Source organism: Macaca nemestrina, chromosome 20 (genome assembly GCF_043159975.1).
Source record: "Macaca nemestrina isolate mMacNem1 chromosome 20, mMacNem.hap1, whole genome shotgun sequence".
Lineage (NCBI taxonomy): Eukaryota > Metazoa > Chordata > Mammalia > Primates > Cercopithecidae > Macaca > Macaca nemestrina.
Genome location: NC_092144.1, coordinates 9,614,779 through 9,627,151, shown reverse-complemented (window position 1 = coordinate 9,627,151; position 12,373 = coordinate 9,614,779). Strand labels below are relative to the sequence as shown.

Genomic DNA, 12,373 nt, shown 5'->3' with positions numbered 1-12,373 from the left:
GTTTAGAACTGTGATATTCTTACAGGCAAATGAAGTTGCTTAACAAGTATTTGTATTTTCTCCCCTATTTCTTCCTCCCAGGCTCAAAGATTTGGAAAGAGACAGCTTAACAGAAAAGGTAATCTCCACCTTAAAATTTTTCTTGCTACCAAATGTGACTGACATACTTTGTGGATCATGAAAAGAGGTTTGTTTTCTTTAAATGGATTTCACACTTTTTCCCATGATTTCAAAGATAATTTGGATACTCTTGGTGAATGTCAGCACTAATTTGCTGCTAATAGTTGGGTGTTTTTTTTTGTTTGTTTGTTTTTGTTTTTGTTTTTTTTTTTGAGACGGAGTCTTGCTCTGTCGCCCAGGCTGGAGTGCAGTGGCGCGATCTCGGCTCACTGCAAACTCCGCCTCCTGGGCCCACGCCATTCTCCTGCCTCAGCCTCCCGAGTAGCTGGGACCACAGGTGCCCGCCACTGTGCTCGGCTAATTTTTTGTATTTTTAGTAGAGACGGGGTTTCACCGTGTTAGCCAGGATGGTCTCGATCTCCTGACCTTGTGATCCGCCTGCCTCAGCCTCCCAAAGTGCTGGAATTACAGGCGTGAGCCACCGCACCCGGCCCTTTTTTTTTTTTTTTTTTTTTTTTTGAGGTGGTCTCACTCTTTCACCCAGGCTAGAGTGCAATGGCACGATCTCGGCTCACTGCGACCTCCTGGGTTCAAGCAGTTCTCCTGCCTCGGCCTCCTGAGTAGCTGGGACTACAGGTGCCTGCCACCACGCCCAGCTAATTTTTATATTACTGGTACAGATGGTGTTTCACCATGTTGGCCAGGCTGATCTTGAACTCCTGACCTCGTGATCTGCTCACCTTGGCCTCTCAAAGTACTGGAATTACAGGCATGAGCCACTGTGCCTGGCCTGTGTTTTTTTTTTTTTAACCAATCTCAGTTCCTAAACAATCTACTCTGGATTGTAACTTGTCTTGGTAACACTGTTTTATTGTGTTTTTGTTGTTGTTGTTTTGAGATAGGGTCTCATTCTGTAGCCCAGGCTGGAGTGCAGTGACACAATTTTGGCTCACTGCAACCTTCGCCTCCCAGGCTCAAGTGATCCTCCCACTCAGCCTCCCGAGTAGCTCTAACTACAGGCTCAAGCCACCATGCCCAGCTAATTTTTTTTTTTTTTTTTGAGATGGAGTCTCGCTCTGTCACCCAGGCTGGAGTGCAGTGGTGCGATCTCAGCTCACTGCAAGCTCCACCTCCCAGGTTTACGCCATTCTCCTGCCTCAGCCTCCCAAGTAGCTGGGACTACAGGCGCCCGCCACCTCACCTGGCTAGTTTTTTGTATTTTTTAGTAGAGACGGGGTTTCACCGTATTTAGCTAGGATGGTCTCGATCTCCTGACTTCGTGATCCGCCCATCTCGGCCTCCCAAAGTGCTGGGATTACAGGCTTGAGCCACCGTGCCTGGCCTTTTTTTTTTTTTTTTTTTTTTTGAGACGGAGTCTGGCTGTGTTGCCCAGGCTGGAGTACAGTGGCGCGATCTCGGCTCACTGCGAGCTCTGTCCCCCAGGTTCACGCCATTCTCCTGCCTCCGCCTCCCGAGTAGCTGGGACTACAGGTACCCGCCACCACGCCGGGTTAATCTTTTTGCATTTTTTTAAGTAGAGACAGGGTTTCACCGTGTTAGCCAGGATGGTCTTGATCTCCTGACCTCGTGATCTGCCCACCTCGGCCTCCCAAAGTGCTGGGATTACAGGTGTGAGCCACCGCGCCCGGCCAGTTTTTTAGTATTTTTTGTAAAGATAGGATTTTGTCATGTCACCCCAGGCTGGTCTTGAACTCTGGGGCTCAAAGCAATCCACTTGCCTCAGCCTCCCAAAGTGCTGGGATTACAAGTGTGAACCACTGTGCCCGGCCAACACTTTACAGAAGCACAGTATTGTTCTTGTAAACCATAAGTCTCCATCTCACCTCCAGCTTTTCCAATTTTCACCACTTTGGAGACAGGAGTGAAATGATCCTAATGGAAATTCCCTGAACACATTTCATGACTGTGTTTTGGCCGAGACAGCATTGCCTGTCGTTCAGTCATTGTGATGTTACCAGGCAGCTCAGTAATTTGTGTGTTAGTCCATTAGTGAATAGCTTGGGAATCTGGGGACCACTAAACCTCTATCCTTCCCTCAGGAATGTGTGAAGGAGAAATTGAATCTCTTGCATGAATTTCTGCAAACAGAAATAAAGAATCAGTTATGTGACTTGGAAACCAAATTACGTAAAGAAGAATTATCTGAGGTAAGTCAGTTCTCAGCATCCCAGCCTCTAGAAAAATGTCTCCTCCCAGTAACTTGTCTGTGACCACGGAGGCAGCAAGATCTCCAGCTGTCCTCATTGCCTGATGATGATGATGATGATGATGATGATGATGGAAACACATGTGTTTCCTTGTTCTCTGACACTTGTTTACATTCACTGCTACTTAAATTATCCTTTCCTGCTATAGGAGGGCTACCTGGCTAAAGTCAAATCCCTTTTAAATAAAGATTTGTCCTTGGAGAACGGTGCTCATGCTTGCAACTGGGAAGTGAATGGACGTCTAGAAAACGGGAACCAAGCAAGAGGTGAAGACCATAGAGTGGGAATGGCAGATGCCAACAGTCCCCCCAAACCCCTTTCCAAACCTCGCACGCCCAGGAGGAGCAAGTCCGATGGAGAGACTAAGCGTAAGAGCAGATGATTCCTTTTAATTGTTTTTGAGATGGAGTCTCACTCTGTTGCCCAGGCTGGAGCACGGTGGTGTAACCTCGGCTCACTGTAACCTCTGCCTCCCAGGTTCAAGAATCCTCCAAAGTGCTAGGATTATAGGCATGAGCCACCACGCCTGGCCCAGCTTGACTCTTTTTTTTTTTTTTTTTTTTTTAATGACAGAGTCTTGCTCTATTGCCTAGGCTAGAGTGCAATGGCGCCATCTCGGCTCACTGCAACCTCCGCCTCCCAGTTTCAAGGGATTCTCCTGCCTCAGCCTCCCAAGTAGCTAGTATTACATGCGGGCAGCACCACCCCTAGCTAATTTTTGTATTTTTAGTAGAGACAGGATTTCACCATGTTGGCCAGACTGGTCTGGACTCCTGACCTCAAGAGATCCACCTGCCTTAGCCTCCCAAAGTGCTGGGATTACAGGCATGGGCCACTGAGCCTGGCACCACTTGGCTCATTTTCAGCCTAGAAGGAGGCTTTAGTAGTGTATAAGTGGGCAGTTAAACTTGGACCCTGGGTCAGTGTTTCCAGGTTCCTTTCTTGTATACACGTCCTCACTAGTAATTACTAGACACTTCCTAACTAAGATGTGTACATCTTTAAATTTTGTCTTAGCCGGGGGTGCGGTGGCTCATGCCTGTAATCCCTGCACTTTGGGAGCCCAAGGTGGCTGGATCACCTGAGGTCAGGAGTTCGAGACCAGCCTGCCCAACTTGGTGAAACCCCATCTCTATTAAAAATACAAAAAATTAGCTGGGCTTGGTGGCAGGCACCTGTAATTCCAGCCTGGCCAACAAGAGAGACATTGCCTCAAAAAAAAAAAAAAAAAAATTTGGCCGGGCACGGTGGCTCAAGCCTGTAATCCCAGCACTTTGGGAGGCCGAGACGGGCGGATCACGAGGTCAGGAGATCGAGACCATCCTGGCTAACACAGTGAAACCCCGTCTCTACTAAAAATACAAAAACTTAGCCGGGCGAGGTGGCAGGCGCCTGTAGTCCCAGCTACTTGGGAGGCTGAGGCAGGAGAATGGCGTGAACCCGGGAGGCGGAGCTTGCAGTGAGCTGAGATCCGGCCACTGCACTCCAGCCTGGGTGACAGAGCGAGACTCCGTCTCAAAAAAAAAAAAAAAAAATTTGTTTTTGACCAAGTTACAGCATTAGATTCCAAAACATGGCTACATGTGTGAGAGGTTGCAGATGATAAGTGCTAAAAATACTTAACTCCTTCTAAGACCTTATATGCCTGGTTAAACTAAACATTTATTCTCAGACTCCTGTCTAGTTTGTAGGCAAAGGAACTCTTCTGGAATTTTTAAAAAAACAAACAAGAGGATAGTACTTGAGCTCAGGTCTGGTTCTCAGCCACTTCATTTTTATTTTATTTTATTTTTAATTTTATTTTTTTTGAGACAGAGTCTTGCTCTGTTGCCTAGTGGCATAATCTCGGTTCACTGCAAGCTCCGCCTCCCAGGTTCATGCCATTCTCCTGCCTCAGCCTCCCAAGTAGCTGGGACTACAGGTGTCTGCCACCATGCCTGGCTGGCTAATTTTTTGTATTTTTAGTAGGATGGGATTTCACCATGGTAGCCAGGATGGTCTCAATCTCGCGACCTCATGATCTGCCCGCCTCGGCCTCCCAAAGTGTTGGGATTACAGGTGTGAGCCACTGTGCCTGGCCTTATTTTATTTTATTTTTTATTTTTATTTTATTTTTTGAGATGGAGGCACGCACTACCATGCCCAGTTAATTTTTGTACTTTTAGTAGAGACGGGGTTTCACCATGTTGGCTAAGGTGGTCTCGACCTCCTGACCTCAGGTGATCCACCTGCCTTGGCCTCCCAAAGTGTTGAGATTACAGGCGTAAGCCACTGCACCCAGCTCTTTATTTTATTTTATTTTTTTTGAGACGGAATCTCACACTGTTGCCAGGCTGGAGTACAGTGGTGCGATCTCAGCTCACCACAACCTCCACTTCCTGGGTTCAAGTGATTTTCCTGCCTTAGTCTCCTGAGTAGCTGGGACTACAGGCAGGTGCCACCACGCCCAGCTAATTTTTGTATTTTTATTGGAGACGGGTTTCACCATGTTGGCCAGGATAGTCTCAATCTCTTGACCTTGTGATCTGCCCATCTTGTCTCCCAAAGTGCTGAGATTACAGGCATGAGCCACTGCACCAGGGCTATTTCTTTTCTTCCTTTTCTGTTTTTTTATTTATTTTAATTTTTTTTTGAGACGGAGTCTCGCTCTGTCCCCCAGGCTGGAGTACAGTGGCTGGATCTCAGCTGGGTTTATGCCATTCTCCTGCCTCAGCCTCCCGAGTAGCTGGGACTACAGGCCTCCGCCACCTCGCCCGGCTAGTTTTTTGTATTTTTTAGTAGAGACGGGGTTTCACCGTGTTAGCCAGGATGGTCTCGATCTCCTGACCTTGTGATCCACCCGTCTTGGCCTCCCAAAGTTCTGGGATTACAGGCTTGAGCCACCGTGCTCGGCCTTCTTTTTTTTATTTTTATTTTTATTTATTTATTTATTTATTTATTTATTTATTTATTTATTTTTGAGACGGAGTCTCGCTCTGTAGCCCAGGCTGGAATGCAGTGGCCGGATCTCAGCTCACTGCAAGCTCCGCCTCCCGGGTTTACGCCATTCTCCTGCCTCAGCCTCCCGAGTAGCTGGGACTATAGGCACCCGCCACCTTGCCCGGCTAGTTTTTTGTTTTTTTTGTTTTTTTTTTTTTTTTTTTTTTTTTTTTGAGACGGAGTCTCGCTCTGTCGCCCAGGCTGGAGTGCAGTGGCGCGATCTCGGCTCACTGCAAGCTCCGCCTCCCGGGTTCACGCCATTCTCCTGCCTCAGCCTCCCGAGTAGCTGGGACTACAAGCGCCCACAACCGCGCCCGGCTAATTTTTTGTATTTTTAGTAGAGACAGGGTTTCACCGTGGTCTCGATCTCCTGACCTTGTGATCCGCCCGTCTTGGCCTCCCAAAGTGCTGGGATTACAGGCGTGAGCCACCGCGCCCGGCTTAGTTTTTTGTATTTTTTAGTAGAGACGGGGTTTCACCGTGTTAGCCAGGATGGTCTCGATCTCCTGACCTCGTGATCCGCCCGTCTCAGCCTCCCAAAGTGCTAGGATTACAGGCTTGAGCCACCGCGCCCGGCATTTTTATTTTTAAGAGACAGGGTCTTGCTCTGTCGCCAAGGCTGTATGCAGTGGTGTGATCTTGGCTCACAGCAACCTTCATCTCCTGGGTTCCAGTGATTCTCATGCCTTAGCCTCTTGAATAGCTGGGATTATAGGTGTGTACTACCACGCCCAGCTAATTTTTTTGTATTTTTAGTAGAGATGGGGTTTTGCCATGTTGTCCAGGCTGTTCTCGAATACCTGAGCTTGGATTATTTTCCTACCTCGGCCTCTCAAAGTTTTGGGATTATAGATGTGCGCCACTGTGCCTGGCCCACTTCATCTTTTGGTATTTTAACAAGAGGTTCTGTTTCCTGGCCTTCTTTAGCATTTGGCCCCTCAAATAACTGACATGATATGGCTCAGCAAACTGGCAGGTGCTAACTGCTGACATTAGCGAGCTGGTTATTGACTAGAATAAAAATGCAAAGATGCTTAGTCCTTAGAACCTGGCTTCCTGCAATAGCTTAGTAATGTTGAACTGCATTATTGCTGTGGGCTTTCTATTTACAGTGGCTTTTTTTTTAATACATTTTTTTCTTTAAACAGCTGAACCTTCACCTAGCCCCAGGATTACAAGGAAAAGCACCAGACAAACCACCATCACATCTCATTTCACAAAGGGGTCAGTATATGATAAATTGGCAGCTGCATTTTTTTAGGGGTCAGCCATTTTGGGATGGAATTGGTAGGGGGTCACGTGGCAATTCTGTCTTCCATGTTATATAGGTTTTCATCTTGCAGTTCTGTTCACTAGATGTTTATGAATAGCATTTCTGAAAGCGTTACCTGTTTTTACTCATAGGAAAGGTGAAATGTACACACAATTATGAGTTTTGTATAATGAACCCTGAAATACCCATCTAGTGCCAACAGTTATCAAGTTACAGCCATTGTTTCATCTATACCCCTGTATTGTGTGTCCCCGCCCCGCCTGGATTACTTTGTCCATAAATATTTTAGTATATTTCTAGATAGTGAGATCTCTTGACAACTTTTTTTTAATTACTTATAGTTTACAATAATTGCTAACATTTAGCAGTCTTTTTTTTTTTTTTCTTTTTTTTTTTTGAGACAGAGTCTTGCTCTGTCGCCCAGGCTGGAGTGCAGTGGCCGGATCTCAGCTCACTGCAAGCTCCGCCTCCCGGGTTTACGCCATTCTCCTGCCTCAGCCTCCCGAGTAGCTGGGACCACAGGCGCCCGCCACCTCGCCTGGCTAGTTTTTTGTATTTTTTAGTAGAGACGGGGTTTCACCGTGTTAGCCAGGATGGTCTCGATCTCCTGACCTCGTGATCCGCCCGTCTCGGCCTCCCAAAGTGCTGGGATTACAGGCTTGAGCCACCGCGCCCGGCCCACAGTCTTCTTTTTTTTTGAGACAGCGTCTGGCTCTGTCACCCAGGCTGGAGTACAGTGGCACAATCTCGGCTCACTGCAACCTCTGCCTCCCGGGTTCAAGTGATTCTCCTGCCTCAGCCTCCTGAGTAGCTGGGATTACAGGCGCATGCCACCATGCCTGGCTAATTTTTGTATCTGTAGTAGAGATGGGGTTTCACCATGTTGGCCAGACTGGTCTCAAACTCCTGACCTCAGGTGATCTGCCCACCTTGACCTCCCAAAGTGCTAGATTGCAGGCGTGAGCCACTGTGCCCAGCCAAAACAGTCTTTTTAACAAACCAAAGTATAAATAATACTGTTCTGATGTCTTTATAAAATGTAAGAATTCCCTACTATCAGATATGTAGTTGGTATTTACATTTTTCCCTTTGTGGTGAACAAGCCGTGTGGCAAACAAACAGACAGCGTTTGGTTGACTTGTTCCTTAAAGTTATAGATTCCTTCCCTCCTATTTTACTTAAAATTCCTCACAGATTTTAAATTCCTCTTATCTTCTTGCCCTTTACTTGAAGAAATTCATTTATCCAGCAGTTCCTAGATTGGGCCAATTGCATCTTTGTAGTGTTCCACAGGTCCCCTTGTCTTCTGTTCCCTATAAACTGATAGTTAGGATTACAGGCCTGATCAGATTCCAACTTTTTATTTTTCTGAGGCTGACTTCATTTTTTTTTGATATGGAGTCTTGCTCTGTCACCCAGGCTGGAGTGCAGTGGCATGATTTTGGCTCACTGCAACCTCCACCTCCCAGGTTCAAGCGATTCTCCTGCCTCAGCTTCCTGAGTAACTGGGATTACAAGTGCCTGCCACAATCCTTGGCTAATGTTTGTATTTTTGGTAGAGACAGGGTTTTACCATGTTGGCCAGGCTGGTCTGAAACTCCTGAACTCAGGTGATCCTCATGCCTTGGCCTCTCAAAGTGCTGGGATTACAGGCGTGAACCACTGTACTTGGTCTGAGGCTGACTTTATGTATGGTGCTGTGTTCCTCCATCAGAAAGGTGTGTAACATCTGACACTAGCAGCTGTTGATCAGTGTTTAGACCCATGATTTCTTAGGACTTACAAGGTGGCAAGACAGCATTCTAAACCTGTCATTCAGAGAAACATTAAACTTGAAGCCTCTTTCGACATCCTGGGGAATGAGGGTCCACTCCAGGCCCGCTGGAGGCCTAGGGTCTTGTTCCACTAACGGTCAGCCTCACTGTATGACAGCCCTGCCAAACGGAAACCTCAGGAAGAGTCTGAAAGAGCCAAATTGGATGAGTCCATCAAGGAAGAAGACAAAGACCAGGTAGGGCCGGTGCTTTCATTTCCTGACTCTACCTTAACTTGGTATTTGACGATTGTGACTTCATATGTGATCTGTCCAAGTAAATAAAAACCCTGTCTAGTTAGGGCTCTCCAGAGAGACAGGACCAATAGAATGTATATGTGTGTATACAGATAGATACGTATGCACGTGTATGTGTATATAATTTGTTTTATTTTCTTGTTTTCGTTGGAATATATATTTATGGGGAGAGACTTTATTTTGAGAAATTGGCTCACAAGATTGTGAAAGCTGGCAAATTTGAAATCTGCAGGGCAGGCTGGAGGCCCAGGGGAGAAATGACGTCATAGCTCGAGTGGGAAGGCAGTCTTATAAACATACCTGTTATATATATGTGTGTGTGTGTGTGTGTGTGTGTGTATATGTATGTATGTGTTTGGACTTTTTTTTTTTTTTTTTGGAGACAGAGCTTTGCTCTTGTTGCCTAGGCTAGAGTGCAATGGCACCATCTTGGTTCACTGCAACCTCAGCCTCCCGGGTTTAAGCGATTCTCCTGCCTCAGCCTCCCGAGTAGCTGGGACTACAGGCGTGTGCCACCACGCCCGGCTAATTTTTGTATTTTAGTAGAGATAGGGTTTCACCATTTTGCCTAGGCTGGTCTCGAACTCCTTGAGCTCAGGCAATGCTCCCGCCTCGGCCTCCAAAAGTGCTGGGATTATAGGCGTGAGCCACTGTGCCCAGCCAATTTTTTTTTTTCTTAACTTTTTTTAGACAGAGTCTCACTCTTTCACTCAGGATGGAGTGCAATAGCACAATCTCGGCTCATTGCAACCTCTGCCTCCTGGGTTCAAGTGACTTTCCATCCTCAGTCTCCTGAGTAGCTGGGACTACAGGCATGTGCCACTATACCCAGCTAATTTTTGTATTTTTAGTAGAGATGGGATTTCACTTTGTTGTCCAGGCTGGTCTTGAACTCCTGACCTCAAGTGATTCACCTGCCTCAGCCTCCCAAAGTGCTGGGATTACAGTTGACTTTTTTCTTTTCTTTTCTTTTTTCTTTTTTTTTTTTTTTTTTTGAGACAGATCTCATTCTGTCATCAGGCTGGGGTGCAGTGGCACAGTTATGGCTCACTGCAGCCTCAACCTCCTGGATTCAAGCGATCCTCCCACCTCACCCTCCCAAGCAGCTGGGACTACAGGCACATGCTAATCAGCTAATTTTTGTATTTTTTGTAGAGATGAGGTTTCCCATGTTGCCCAGACTGGTCTCTAATACATAAACTAAACAGATTCCTGACGCAAGATGGGGAATCTTTGATTCTCTTGCGTAGCATCACTAGGCGATCTCTATTGATGGGCAGTGTGCCTGCCTACTTCTCAGACCTGCCTTTGTTTTGGGGTTGGTGGGGATTAATACGAGAGTAAGAGTTTCTCAGATCTTCTCCCAAAAAACCCAGGCCCCCTCCTTTCCCACTCTTGTTGTAACCATGTCAAATGTGTTAATATTTCAACTCACACTTTTGATGTTGATCTTCCCTTGAAACCAGTATTCTAATCTTTTTTGTTCTTCCTCCCTTCCCTCCACACAGGATGAGAAGAGACGTAGAGTTACATCCAAAGAACGGTAAGAATAGTTACTATGCCTTTCTTTTTCTACGAGTTGTGTAATCTTGATCACAAAACTACTTTTTCAGAAAGTTTAAGGCTGGGCAAGGTGATTCATGCCTGTAATCCCAGCACTTTGGGAGGCCGAGATGGGTGAATCACTTGAGGTCAAGAGTTCAAGACCAGCCTGACCAACATGGTGAAACCCCGTCTCTACTAAAAATATAAAACTTAGCTGGGTGTGGTGGCATGTGCTTCTAATCCCAGCTACTCAGTAGGATTGCTTGAACCCAGGAGGTGGAGGCTACAGTGATCTGAGATCATATCACTGCAGTCCAGCCTGAGTGACAGAAAAAAAAAAAAAAAAAAAAGTTTAAAAAGAAGAACTTTATTGTGAGTTTCCAAGGCAGCCATATCCTTATGAAGGATCTGAATTTGGGATCAGATCATTGATGTTTAGATTCAAGTACAATTCTCCTCTTTCCTTGGAAAGAATGAATTGAGGGCAGCTGGCATTCGAACCAGATGTAAAAGTCATATCAGATACTACAGGTTAAATGAGTGTGTATCTGTCCGGGCTCCTGAGATAATGAAGGTTGCTTTTGGGGGTAGGAAAGAGGAGCTTTATGAAAACTGCTTCTTTGGGGAGGCTTCTGGCACTCACACTTGGGGTCTGTGTTATTTTGCTTGACAGAGTTGCTAGACCGCTTCCTGCAGAAGAACCTGAAAGAGCAAAACCAGGAACACGCTCTGAAAAGGAAGAAGAAAGAGATGAAAAAGTAAAGCTCTATCACCTCTAAGTTTAATTCTCCCCTAATCCTATATGGTCCCAGTTTCCTTCCAGGACATGGGGACAGCGGGTGGGGAACGTGGAAGAACGAGATGGCTTTTGCCAGTGATCGAAGTGCCTTTGACTTTGGCTAAACACTTTTCAAACTTGTTTTTTCATGGTTCTCTACATGGAAGGTGGGTTATGAGGTTGTGATAGTGAGGACCCTTGTTACTTATTTGTGATTTTCAAAATTTCATTTTATTTAATTAATTAATTTATTTATTGAGACAGTCTCCCGCTGTGGAGACAGTCACCCAGGCTGGAGTACAAAGGTGCGATCCTGGCTCATTGCAACCTCTGCCTCCCAGGTTCTGGTGATTCTCGTGTCCCAACCTCCTGAGTCCCTGGGGCTACAGGCGCCCGCCACCACACTCGGCTAATTTTAGTGGAGATGGGGTTTCACTGTGTTGGCCTGGCTGTTCTCTGACTCCTCACCTCGAATGATCCATCTGCCTCGCCACCAAAGTGCTGGGATTACAGGCATGAGCCACCACACCAGCCAACCTATGCTACTTAATCAACTAGTCACAGAGCTTCAGTTTGTCACCTTGCCCTCTTGCTTCTCTGGCTAATGAAATCTTTGTGAAGATCTAATTTTCAGACATAGGAGGTGCTAAAATTTTTTTTTTTTTTTTTTTTTTGAGACAGTCTTGCTCTGTTGCCCAGGCTGGAGTGCAGTGGTGTGATCTTGTCTCACGGCAACCTCCGCCTCCTGGATTCAAGTGATTCTCATGCCTCAGCCTCTTGAGTAGCTGGGATTACAGGTGCCTGCCACCACACCTAGCTAATTTTGTATTTTTAGTAAAGACAGGGTTTCTCCATGTTGGTCAGGCTGGTCTTGAACTCCCAACCTCAGGTGATCTGCCTGCCTTGGCCTCCCAAAGTACTGGGATTATAGGCATGAGCCACCACACCTGGCCTAAAATACTTATTTTTTTGTGGTTCTCTACATGGAAGGTAGGGTATGAGGTTGTCATAGTGAGGACCTTTGCTACTTATTTGTGGTATTTATTTAATTTAATTAGTTTATTTATTTTGAGATAGTCTCCTGCTCTGTCACCCAGGCTAGAGTACAGAGATGCGATCTTGGCTTATTGCAACCTCCGCCTCCCAGGTTCAAGTAATTCTCGTGTCACAGCCTCCCAAGTAGCTGGGACTATAGGCGCCTGCCACCACACCTGGCTAATTTTTGTGTTTTTAGTAGAGACAGGGTTTTACCATGTTGGCCAGGCTGGTCTCAAACTCCTGACCTCAAATGGTCCACCTGCCTCAGCCATCAAAGTACTGGGATTATAGGCATGAGCCACCACACTGGCCAACCTATGCTACTTAATCAACTAGTCACA

The 12,373-nt window shown here is 46.2% G+C and overlaps 1 protein-coding gene across 6 annotated transcripts in view; it reads left to right on the top strand.

Moving 5' to 3' along the window:
* The window catches only part of LOC105477096 (DNA methyltransferase 1), a 62,937-nt gene that overhangs the window by 12,379 nt on the left and 38,185 nt on the right, over positions 1 to 12,373 (top strand). For 4 of the 6 annotated variants that reach the window (XM_011733731.2, XM_011733651.2, XM_011733486.3 and 1 more), the window contains exons 2-8: positions 82 to 118; positions 2,181 to 2,288; positions 2,497 to 2,716; positions 6,476 to 6,551; positions 8,533 to 8,611; positions 10,180 to 10,214; positions 10,890 to 10,974. In XM_011733731.2, coding sequence (XP_011732033.2) covers positions 82 to 118; positions 2,181 to 2,288; positions 2,497 to 2,716; positions 6,476 to 6,551; positions 8,533 to 8,611; positions 10,180 to 10,214; positions 10,890 to 10,974 — 640 coding nt within the window. Of the gene's footprint in view, positions 1 to 81; positions 119 to 2,180; positions 2,289 to 2,496; positions 2,717 to 6,475; positions 6,552 to 8,532; positions 8,612 to 10,179; positions 10,215 to 10,889; positions 10,975 to 12,373 lie in introns of those variants that run through there. The other 2 variants (XM_011733592.2, XM_011733793.2) reach the window with 2 other exon arrangements.